The 12,325-nt window shown below is 35.1% G+C and overlaps 1 protein-coding gene across 3 annotated transcripts in view; it reads right to left on the bottom strand.

Moving 5' to 3' along the window:
- The window catches only part of Sh2d1a (SH2 domain containing 1A), a 29,470-nt gene extending 17,145 nt beyond the window's left edge, over window positions 1-12,325 (bottom strand). For 2 of the 3 annotated variants that reach the window (XM_077107671.1, XM_077107673.1), the window contains exon 1: window positions 12,189-12,325. In XM_077107671.1, coding sequence (XP_076963786.1) covers window positions 12,189-12,325 — 137 coding nt within the window. The remainder of the gene's footprint in view (window positions 1-12,188) is intronic. The other variant, XM_077107672.1, reaches the window with a different exon arrangement.

The following is a 12,325-nucleotide window of genomic DNA, read 5'->3' as shown; positions in this document are numbered from 1 at the left end:
ATAAATAAATAAAATAAAAGTATTGTGTTCATCTACAACTAAAAAAAGTTTTAAAATAATAAATTACATTAGTGGGATAATGTGATGATTTGATATATGTGTACATTGTATAATGCCTAAATCAGGTTAAACATATCTCCTCAAATATTTAGCATTTCTTTATGTCAAAAGCTTTCAAAATCCTTTCTTCTAGCTTTTAGAAAAGTACAGCACATTATTGTTATCTATAATCATCCTACTGTGCAACAGCAGGCCACAACTTGCTCCTATCTAATTGTAACTTACTGTGATCAACCTCTGATCAACCTCCCCCCCCATCACTCTCTCTCCCCCACACGTGTTCCCCAGTCTCTGGTAACCACCATTCTACCTTCAACCTCTATAAGATCAACATTTTTAGATTCCTATATGAGTGAGATCATGCAGTACTTGTCTTGCTGTACCTTGCTTATTTCACTTAACATAATAATCTCCAGTTCCATCCATGTTGTCCCAAATGACAAGATCCCATTCTTTTTATGACTAGTACTCTATACATATGTGTACTATATTTTCTTTATCTTGCCATCTTGGCTACTGTGAATCATGTTGCAATGAACACAGGAATGCAGATGTCTCTTCAACACATTAATTTCATTTTCTTTAGATAGATATCAAGTAGTTTGATTGCTGGATCCTATAGTATTTCTATTTTTAATTTTTGGGGAGAGGTACTGGGGAGTGAACTCAGGGGCACTCAACCACTGAGCCACATCCCCAGCCCTATTTTGTATTTTATTTAAAGAAAGGATCTCACTGAGTTGCTTTGTGCCTCGCAGTTTCTGAGACTGGCTTTGAACTCATGATCTTCCTACCTCAGCCTCCTGAGCTGCTGGAATTACAGGCATGCACCACAGCACCCAGTTACCTATTTTTAAATTTCTGAGGAATTTTTTCCATAATGGCTGTACTAATTTATATCCACATCAACAATGTGCAAGTGTTGCTTTTTCTCCACATTCTCGCCATCACTTGTTATCTTTAGTCATTTTGATTACAGCCATTCTTATTGAGTGAAGTAATATCTCATTTGATTTTGATTAGTGGTGTTGAGCATTTTTTCATAATTTGCCTAGTAAATTTTTAATTCATTGAAAAGTAAGTAAATTTCATACTGAATTATTTTAAATTTTGAATCTGAATGTTAATCAACAGGGATTTATTTAATACATTTTCTACTTGTTATTTATAAATATTTTTTGTTTTTTTTTTTTTGGGGGGGGGGTTGTTTTGTTTTTGGTACATGGGGATTGAACCAGGGGCTCTTAACTACTAAGTCACATCCCCAGCCTATTTTTTTTTTTATTTTGAAATAGGGCCTCGATAAGTTACTGAGGCTGACTTCAAACTCACAATCCTCTTGCCTCACCTTCCCAAGCCACTTGGGTTACAGGTATGTACCACCATGCCCAGCTCTACTTGTTATTCTTTGGCACAAGTTTGAATCAGTAGAGATCTTCGGTTAAGACACTAAAATCTGGTTAAAAATCAGTGTTTTTAAAGTTATAAAAAGATGATGCTAAAGTATTACAAAGACAAGGTCATGTTTGAGTCAATGACCACATTTGCCTTAACTCCCTTTAAAAGTAAAAGTCTTTAAAATGTGGATTAAATGAGTGTACCTTTAACCAATATTAATCAGTAAGGATTACCTAAAGAACAAAGAAATACATCTAAAACACTCTAATCAGGTTCATTTGATTCCTGACATTGAACAAAATGTCAATTTAACTGCTTGTGTTATCACATGAAATGTTTCATTTTTGTTATGAAGATTTGCCAGAATATTTAGATCATATATAATATGCTCAATGAATATAAAATATTACACTGTTAAAGTCTTTTTGTTTTGTTTTGTTTGTAACCATTGAAATCTACCATACAGTCCACTGATTTTAGTAAATCCTAGATAAGGAACAAGTAAAGATATTCAATTATCGTTTTTCGCCATTGAATTTGAAACATAAGCTTTGAGTTACTTTCTTAAAGCCACGCAGCAAAATGGAGATGAAAGCAGGGAATCAACATAGGTCTTTACTTCCATTTTCCTATGGGAAGCAATTAATAGAAAAAATTCAGCAACATGAAGGGTGGCATGGAAATACTTTGTTTAAAATCTCAACAACAATGCAAGTAAAACGGTAAGCAACTGGTTTCCCACATTCTAAAGTGGTCTCTAAAACATACAATGAATCTATCTTCCTGCCATCATTCAGCCTCATTTAGTCAAAATAAATGACTCTGTTTTGAAAATTGTTTCCTAACGAATCTGATCTTATCTCACTTTCAGTTAAGCAGCAGGAACCTAAGTGCCACTTCAAAAGTTCTTACCTCCTTCAGACTCTGAACAACTTGGTGTCACAATGGCACACAAAATTTCTCATGATTAATGCATCTAATATTAACAATTTCCTCCCCCACCCACCACCACAAATCTCTCAAATTTCTGAATGAACAAAATTGTTTTGCCCCTCAAATAAGCCAGCAAGTCAAGACTTCCATTTTAAAGTAACTGACCAAGGATCTCCAGCAGCCAACTTTCATTATGTCATGGATGGAAGAGATCTAAAACAGTGAAACTCAGATTGTGTACCTAGTGTAATAGTATTGGCATCACCTAGAGCTAGTGAAAAATGTAGTCTCTCAGACCCTAGCCCAGACTTGCTGAATTAGAATCTGTATTTGAACATTTTCAGGGGAATTGTATAAACATTAAAGTCACAGAAGACCTGATTAAAGTGCAAAGAGAATGTCCATGCCTCACTGGGAATATTGACGATAACTTCCCCAAAGTCAAACTGGCCTATTTCATCTACCCAGGGCACTTCTATACCATCTCTCCTACAATCACTTAGTGTATGCTTTAATGTAATTTTATTTTAATATAAGCTAAAGTTTTGTCAATTGTTTCAGTCTTCATAGAGGCATGTTACTGAACCATTTACTTGCTTCTTCCCCAACCAAATTTTATAGTTTTATTTTCTATAGCTTATAGTACAAAACAGTAATATTTATTTATTTACTGTACGGGGCACTCTACCATTGAGCTATATCCACAGCTCTTTTAAAGTTTTTATTTTGAGACAGGGTCACATTAAATTGCTGAGGAACTCACTAAGTTTCTGAGCCCTCAAACTGGCCATCTTCTTGCATCAGCCTCTAGAGTCACTGGGATTATAGACATGCATCATTGTGTTTGGCTCCCTATAAGGTCAAGTAACTAAAACAAATTTTTAAACAAAAAATTCCTAGGATTATAATTTTGAGATTGACAAAGGACAAATCAGAAACATAAAATTTATTTTTAAAAATTATTATATCCCTTCCAGGATTATTTTTATTCTGACTCTATTAATACAGATGAATCAAGAATGTAGTATAAACCAGGTGCAGGGGGTGCACACTTGTAATTCCCGTGGCTCAGGAGACTGAGGCAGGAGGATTGCAAGTTAAAAACCAACCTCAGCAATTTATCAAGGCCCTAAGCAACTTAGTAAGACACTGTCTCAAAATAAAATATAAAAAGGGGTAGGGATGAATTGGGGTTGTAGCTCCGTGGTAGAGCCTAGCATACATGAGGCACTGGGTTCAATCCTTAACACCACATAAAAATAAAATAAAGGTATTGTGTTCATCTACAACAGGAATATATATATGGGGTGGGAATGTGGCTCAGTGGTTAAGAAACCTTGGGTTCAATCCCTGGTACCAAAGAGGGGGGAATGTAGTGTAATTTTAACATTATGTCCCCATTAAGCTGTTTTTTGGACTGGCTGGTAAGTCTGGAATTTAAAATTTATCATCAAAAAATCCAGGAAATGAATAATTGGTAGAGAACCATGGAGTTTTAAAAAATTGTTAGCAATATTTTATTTTCATAACTAATATTTTGCATTTTAATGACAATATGCATGTGTTTATCCTGTCTTTGCTGATATTAAAATTCGTCTTTATTTCATCAATAGCTGTCCCTAAGCCTTTAAAAGTGTTCAAATTAGATATGCAGAAGAAGAAAACCACTCAACTTATTTCTTATTTTCTCAATGGGTCAGTGTGGGGTCAGATCTTGGTTTCGAACTGACAAAACCACATCAATTCCTTCCTAGTTACCACTTCAAGAACTACACAAAAGAAAAAGTTTAGTTACATCTGACTTCTTCGTGACACTGCAAATAAAACAAGCTAGCTCCCTTACTGTGTATGTCTATACAAAGTAATAGTAGTAGATGGAAAATCCAAGGCACAATCATGTGACTGATTTTTTAAACAAATCTTTTGTATTCAGAGGAATAACAACCTATATAGAACCATTATTTTTGAGACTCTGTTCTGATTCAAGAGGTTTATGAATTTCCTATGGTCAAAATTTCTTTTGTTCAGAGCAAATCTGAATTTCTGGAATAGTCAAAAGTCTTTCATCTTCAAAACTAATGGTAAAACTGTGTAATATCAATTTTGAAAAGTCATAACAATAAATTATTCTCTTTTCCCACTGAACTTCCACTAAAGTTTTATTTATTTTGATGGTCTAACTTTGTATTGAAATTATTTATAGATATTTTACTTATATTAGCAAACATTTATTTGGTGGAACCTCATACATATGAACTCATGTAATAATCCTTGTAACGACACTATGAGATAGCTACTATTATTATCACTATCCCTTGTTTTATAGATGAGAAGCCTGAGGCACAATAAGTTCAACCTGCTTAAGGTAAAATATCTAGTCAGGGTCAGAGCTGGGATACGTATTCAGAGGATCTGGCTGGGAGATTTGGGATCTTAACTGGCAATATATGATGCAACTATGATATTAGAAGGAATGTATTAATACATGGGTCTTAAAAGAAAATTTCAGAAGCATAATTCTCAAAAAGAAAGGGAGTTTTCTAGGACATAGGGCTGGAGCTATGCACTGAGGGAGAGAGCAAGGAAGTGAGCTGGAGAAGCCAGGTGAAGAGTCCAGAAGAGATCAACCCAGAACACCTCCTTTGCTTAAGATAATGACATCTTCATACTAATTTTGCAACTTCAAATTTACATTATCAACCAGAATCAGCATTTGGTTTAATTGCCTAGGAATTGCCCTTTGGTTGTCTATATGGGGTAAATGTGAATCCTAGGCTGGTCTTCAAGTTTACTCTGCCATTAATGAACTGTGCTCAGATAATTCCAATTTTGGTAACCCAAGTTATCATGAGGATGTGGCTATATATATATATATATATATATATATATATATATATATATATTCAACAAAATTCAAAAACTAAATGTAACTTAAGTTGTAATTTCTCACTAAATGAAGTTAAGTTATAATGTCAAGTTTTTTGCCACACTGTTCCTTTCTACGTATTATAACTGAGAAGCTAGAATTTCTTTTCATCACTGCTCCTCCTCCACTTCTCCAGTTCTGTTATTTGATAGGTGCTTTGCTCCTGGTCATCCCTTTAAATTTTAATCTCCTTCTCCTTCTCCTTCTCCTTCTTTTTTGTTGTTGTTGTTTGTTACTAGAATTGAACTCAGGGGCACTTGACCAGTGAGCTACATTCTCGGCCCTTTTTTACTTTTTATTTTGAGACAGGGTCTCACTAAGTTACTTAGGTCCTCAATAAATTGTTTAAGGCCTCAATAAGTTGCTGAGGCTGGCCTCAAATTTGCAATCCTCTTACCTCAGCCTCCCAAAGTGCTGGGATTACAGGCATGTATTACCATGCCTGGCTCCCTTTAAAATCTTAAAAGATAGAAAGATAATTATGTTTTTATGTAAAGATACATATGTCAAATGATTTTATCATGAGTCCATGAGGCTAAAGAATCATAATAGCATTTTTTTCTCTTCCATCAGACAAGTAGCAAAGTCAGATATGTACAGAAGGATGTTCATCATGAAAGTAAGCTGTTTTTTCAAGCTAATATATAAAATATTTTAAATTAGTTTTCCTCTTTATACCATCCATCAATCCAAGTGGGCAGTCAGGACTTTCCCAATGGCTATATCAACACTGAGGATAAGAAGGAAATAAATTATGTACCTCGATGAAAATAAACTTGATGTACCTAGAAAACCAAAGAAAATGAAGTACAAAAAAATTGTGAGGGCTGGGACTGTAGCTCAATGGTAGAGCGCTTGACTTGCACATGTGAGGCACTGGGTTCAATCCTCAGCAACACATAAAATAAATAAAATAAAGGTATTGTGTCCATCTGCAACTAAAAATATTTTAAAAAACTATTCTCATTAATAAGTGCTTTTAATATACTGGATTAATACAAGAAAAATATAAAATACCTTTCCTATGCAAATTAAAATATAGTAGAAATAGATTTCATTTATGATAAAAATTACCACATTCACTAAAACAATAACTACAAATAAACTTAACAAAAATGATCAAAACCTACAGGTAGAAAACTACAAAACTCTATTGATAGTTATAAATGAAAAAAAATAGAAATGGAATGACATCATGTATTTGAAAAGGAAGAGTAAATCCTTTAAAGATGAGAATTTTTTCTTAATTTATTAATGAGTTAATGTAATCCTAATAGGACTTTTAAAATTTAACAAACTTAGTTTAGATTTCATCTCTAAGAATGAATAGGTAAGAATAACAAATAATTTTAAAAATATATAAAAACATTATGGTACTACAGTAATATTGGTACAAGAATAAGTAGATCACTTGAGCCAAATAAATAGTTCAGAAAAAATAACAGATAGATAGATATAGATAGCAAAATCTTTTAATAGATGGTAAAATAAGCTGACAAACCAATGAAAAAATGGAAGTTCTAGTAATAAAATTATATTGGGACAATTGCTAGCTATCAGCCAACAAAATCAAATCAGATCCTTTATCCACAGAGTTAAAAGTTAACTAAGAAAACCATAAATTTAAAACAGCCCAACATGGTGGCATATGCCTGTAATCCAAACAATGTGGGGGATGAGGTGCAGGCTGAGGCAAGAGGATCCTAAATTCAAGGCTAGCCTCAGCAACTTAGTGAGACCCTGTCTCAAAATTTTAAAAAATAAAATAAAAAAGACTGGGGATGTGACTCAGTGTTTAAGCATCCCCAGGTTCAATCCCCTGTACCAAAGGAAAAAAAAATTAAAGAAAAACAAACACTAAAAAGTTTTACAACATCTCTGGAGGAGAAAGGACTTTGTTGGGGGGGGGGGTAGCAGTGATTGAACCCAAGGGTGCTTAACCACTGAGCAACATCCCCGGCCCTTTTTAGGACCTCACTAAGTTGCTGAGGCTGGGTTTGAACTTGCAATCCTCCAGCTTCAGCCTCCTGAGCTGAGAAAGGACTTTCTAAGCTATGAAACAAAGGAAGAAATCAAATACAAAGAAAATTAGTAATAGATTTTGTTACTATAAATGTTAATTTTCATGCATCAAAAAAGTGATGGCAAGGCTGGGGTTGTGGCTCAGTGGCAGAGTGCTTGCCTAGAATGTGTGAGGCACTGGGTTTGATTGTCAGCACCACATATAAATAAAACAAAGTCCTGTTAACAACTAAGAAAATATTTTTAAAAAAGTAATAGCAAACACCAAACTGACAAAGGATATCTGCAATAGATTAAGGATGTGTATGTATGGATAAGTGTATATAGACATAGATATAGGTATAGATACATATATACATATAGATTGTATATTATATATACAAATGTATATGTATACATAAATATATGTATAGATATTTATATTTATACTGTATTAAGAATAACAGCAGTCAATTTTATTATATTTTTGGTCAAATAAGTACCCAGGTGTCCAATAGGATTCCCAAAATAAGCATCTTGCATTCTAAGTAGCTTCTAAGCAACTTTCTTAATAATTTAGTTTGAAAAGTTGTGCTAGAACCTAAATACAGTAAGTTAAAGAAAAGTACACAAACTGCCAATTCACAAACGAAGAAATACAGCTGCTTAACCATCATATAAAAAGACACTCAATTGCTAATCAAAGAAATCTAAAAAGTGAAAAACAGAGTGCAAATATAAAATAAAGAATGAGACACCAAATTTTAAGGGGAATTATTTTTAAACAAGGGTACCCATTTTTAGGAAGGGTGCAGTAAAATAGACACTCTCATTTATTATTAGTGAGTATATAAACTGGAATAAAACACTTAGGAAAAACTATTTGATGGTCATATGTATGTAAAGAATCCCAAACTGTTCATATTTTCTGACTTCAAAATTTCACATCTGAAAATCACACAAGGAAATAATCATAAATACAAGGAAAACTTATGCTCTCAAATTTTAATCATGATAAATTTTACAATTTAAAAAGTGAATAATTCAAATGTCCAAAAATGGGTTCCTGGTTAATAAAAACACAATATGTTCAGTACCTAGCTGGACTATCATGGAGCCATTAAAAATAATGCCTTAAAATATGAGCGGAATTTTTTCATTTTAAGTGGGAAATGCTGCAGAATGCAATATCATAAAAACATATCCATGCTCAGAATTGCAATTTACCTTATTAAAATAAAGAAGAAAACTCAATTTTCAATGACAGTTGTCATTAGGTTATAAACTTTAGATGATTTTCCCTCAGTTCCATTAATCTATGTTTTTCAAATTTTCCATCATCAAATAAGTATTTTAACAGACTTATGCAGAAATCAAGATTTATTTATAGAAAATACTTGGAAAACTTCTCATTTAAAATGAAGGTGAGCAATCCTATAAGTAGAAAACTTCTTTAGTGTTTTAAGAGACTCTATTTTCTAAAACTGAAGAGAAAAAAAAAAAGTCCACATATGAGAGCCAGGATTGGAGGGTTCAGAACTGGGCAAAGGGGCAAGAATAGTTTGAAAGTACAGTTCAAATGACAATTTGAAAGACATTTGAAATTTGTATCTCATCAATAAAAATACAGAAAGTAAAGTTCAACCAAACTTTCTAGATTAGATGGGAATAAACAGCAGAGAATGAGAAAGCATTCTGGGTAAGCTCTGCAATCAATACATGTTTATGAGCTATACCTTGTTGTTCATGCATATACATATGACACCATTTACATTGTTATTTCTACTGTATATCACAGGCATAAGTGTTTTGATTTCAAATGAGTTCAGTTTATTCCAAAAATAAAATTTGACTTTGTAATGACAGTGCCATACGCAAAAAAGGGGAAGGAAATATTTATGTTTATTTAAAGGGACAGCCAGCTCAAATAAGTTGAGAAACTGTGATAAAGGCATTGTATCACTGTATCTTCCTTTTGTAGCAGTCTGGCTTTTGCAATAAAGCCCCATTAGACTTTTTTTTTTTTTTTTTTTTTTTTTGGTACTGGGGATTGAACTCAGGGGCACTTAAACATTGAACCATATCCCCAGCCCTTTTTTGTATTTTATTTAGAGACAGGGTCTCACTGAGTTGCTTAGGGACTTCCTAAGTTGCCGAGGCTGGCTTTGAACTCAAAATCCTCCTGTTTCAGCCTCCTGAGCTGCTGGGCCCCATTAGACTTTGATGCCCCTGTGTGCCTACCATTCTGAAGTACAGTAAAGGAACTCCCAACTTCCCTATTATTTTTTGCTCCTTCATAAAGAGGATTTCATGGAGAACTTGAGTTCTCTTTAGGTAGAAACTTGAATGTTTGAGAATTTCCTCCCAGCCTAAGTTAATTCCTTATGTGGTTCTGTCCTACATGGTCAAAAAACTAAAGGCCTCCTCTTGGATATGTCACTTATGGCAATCCTTTGCAGAAGTTAAGATATAAATTACTATTCCTGTTTTATAAATATGGAAACTAAGGCCCAGAAAAGTTGAGTAACTTCCTCAGGGCCCACACCCTAGCCTCCTAATATCAGTCCAAAGCTCTTTCCCCAAAGACTAGAACTTGCCTTAACAGTTCATTCATTTAATTCAAAAACATTTGCTGAGCGCCTATTAGGTACTAGTAATGTGCTTCTGGTACCAGAGATGATGTTTCTGCTCTTATGAAGATTACATTTTTGCAGGGGAGGCCTACAATAAATAAGTAAACAAGTGAATGTCAGACAATTTGAAGCCCCTTGAAGAAAAAAATAAGAGTATGACAGTGACAAGATGAGGGCACTTATTCTAGATAGGGTGGTCATGAAAGTCCTCTCTCTCAGAGGGAAGAGCCAGTTAAACTAAATGTATATTTGGCAGAAGAAACAATAAGCACAAAAACCCTAAGTGGGAACCATGCCTAATGAGTTTAAGAAATGGCCTGATGACCGGTGAGGCTGAAGCCTTAGGTTTATCTTGTCACACACTGCCTTTGCCTGCTCATACTTGCTCAGGCTTCTTTTGAACCTTCACTTTTCCTCTAGGTTAAGGGATTGAGGAACACATTACCTCTTTTGTCAGCTTCTCTAAAACAGCCTATTTTGCCAGCCATTCACTCCTTCTTTTTTTTTTTTTTTTTTTTTTTTAAGCACCAGGTATTGAACCCAGGGCCCCTTAACCACAGTGTAACATCCCGAGCTCTTCTTATTTTTAAGAGGGCCTCACTAAGTTTCTGAGGCTGGCCTCAAACTTGCAATTCACCTGCCTCAGCCTTCTGAGTTGCTGTAATTACAGGCATTCACCACCATTCCTGGTTTCCTTCATCTTCTTTTGATTAAAAAAAAAAAAAAAAAAAAGTAAGAATTATAGTTGGCCTTCATCACCCTTCCTTGGGTTCTCCTTAAGGAAAACAATCATATAAGCAAACATAAAGATCCAAGCCCATCTACATGTACACCTTGAAGACTTTATGCAAATGTACTTAAGCATGACCTAAGAACTACCACAAACAAGGCCTGACCATTTTTCAAAACCAACATACAAGGAAAATCCTCTATATAGAAAGTTTCTTCACTGTAGAAAGTACTTCAAAAATCTTGCTGTATATCATCAGATACTGAACTGACTACCAAGCATTTTTCTTCGTTTTATTTCTGTCTAAATCCTATGGTGCAAGACTGGTGTTTTCATCTGTATTCTTATCCTACTGACAGCAATGCTTGTGCTAGGTCCTTCCATTGAAACACACCCACGATAACAAAGTAAAATCAACTAAAGATAGAAGGATATAATAATAATAATATCAAGATATCAATATATTCACCAAACATTTATTATGTCTCAAGTCCTATGCTCATTCTTATGTGTATTATGGCACTTAATCTTTACAATCCTATGATATAGGTTATAATATGGTACCTACTTAATAGATGAGAAAACTGAGGGGCTAAGAAATTAATTTGCTGAAGTCACAAGCCTAGCATCTAACTAGTGCAAGATTAGGTCTCAGATCTGCCCACTTCAGGAGCACTGGAGCAAAGAGGTAGGTGCATCTGGTTGAAAATGGGCCTTAGACTGAGACATGCCTAGACAAAGAACAAAGCTGAATCATAACAAAGGTGTTTTCCCCTCTGCACTCTTTACAAAACTATCGTTAGTCCTAGCTTTTATCAAGAAGGGTCCTGTTTCTGAAAGCTCCTGCCCCCCCATACACACACATAGCTCCTCTAAAGGAAGCAAAGTAAGAAGATCTGGAGAGGCAGTTTACATACACACACACACACACACACACACACACACACACACACACACTGCCCCTCAGCATTTTGATTTAACTCATATTGCATTCTTAAAATAATGGACTCCATTTCTTAGTCTGCCTCTTCTCCCTGAATTTGATGCTCTTCCTTTGAGATAACACTTTCAAACCCATTTATAGAAAGCTGAAAAGCTGGAGAGAGGCCTTTACTTCGCTCAGAAGCTGGTGGCCCCAAATCCAAACAGGGCATCATCCCAGGGTTTTACCTTTCTGACTTCTACTGGAAGTCAAAACACAAGTTGAAAGCCCAGTTCTTTCTCAGAGTGAAGGTAAATTTTGGACCATGTTTTCTAACTATAAAGGGTGTGTAATACACCCACCACAAAAAGCCCTGGTGAAGCCCGTCTGGAGAGCAGGAGGCTCAGGTAACAAAATACACAGAGAGGAACCTAGGCCAAAGCACACCGATCATTTCCCTGGGCCAAACCTGAGGCATTCCTGAGACCATGAGATAGGCCTTGGAAAAGACCTCTATGAGCTTGGCTTTAGCCCACTACTACCTGTGCCCTTGGCAGGCTCAGGCCACCGTCACGACATACTTACAGCACACACAAGCAGTACACGCCTGGGACACTCTCGCTGTCCCTCAGCAAATAGCTGCCATCCAGCCCCGTGGCAAGCAGGAGCTTCTCTCCAGTCTCCCTGCTTATTTTCCCATGATACACAGTCACTGCATCCAT

Source organism: Callospermophilus lateralis, chromosome X, assembly GCF_048772815.1.
Source record: "Callospermophilus lateralis isolate mCalLat2 chromosome X, mCalLat2.hap1, whole genome shotgun sequence".
Lineage (NCBI taxonomy): Eukaryota > Metazoa > Chordata > Mammalia > Rodentia > Sciuridae > Callospermophilus > Callospermophilus lateralis.
The sequence above is the reverse complement of the archived record's forward strand: the minus strand, read 5'-3'. Positions and strand labels throughout refer to the sequence as shown.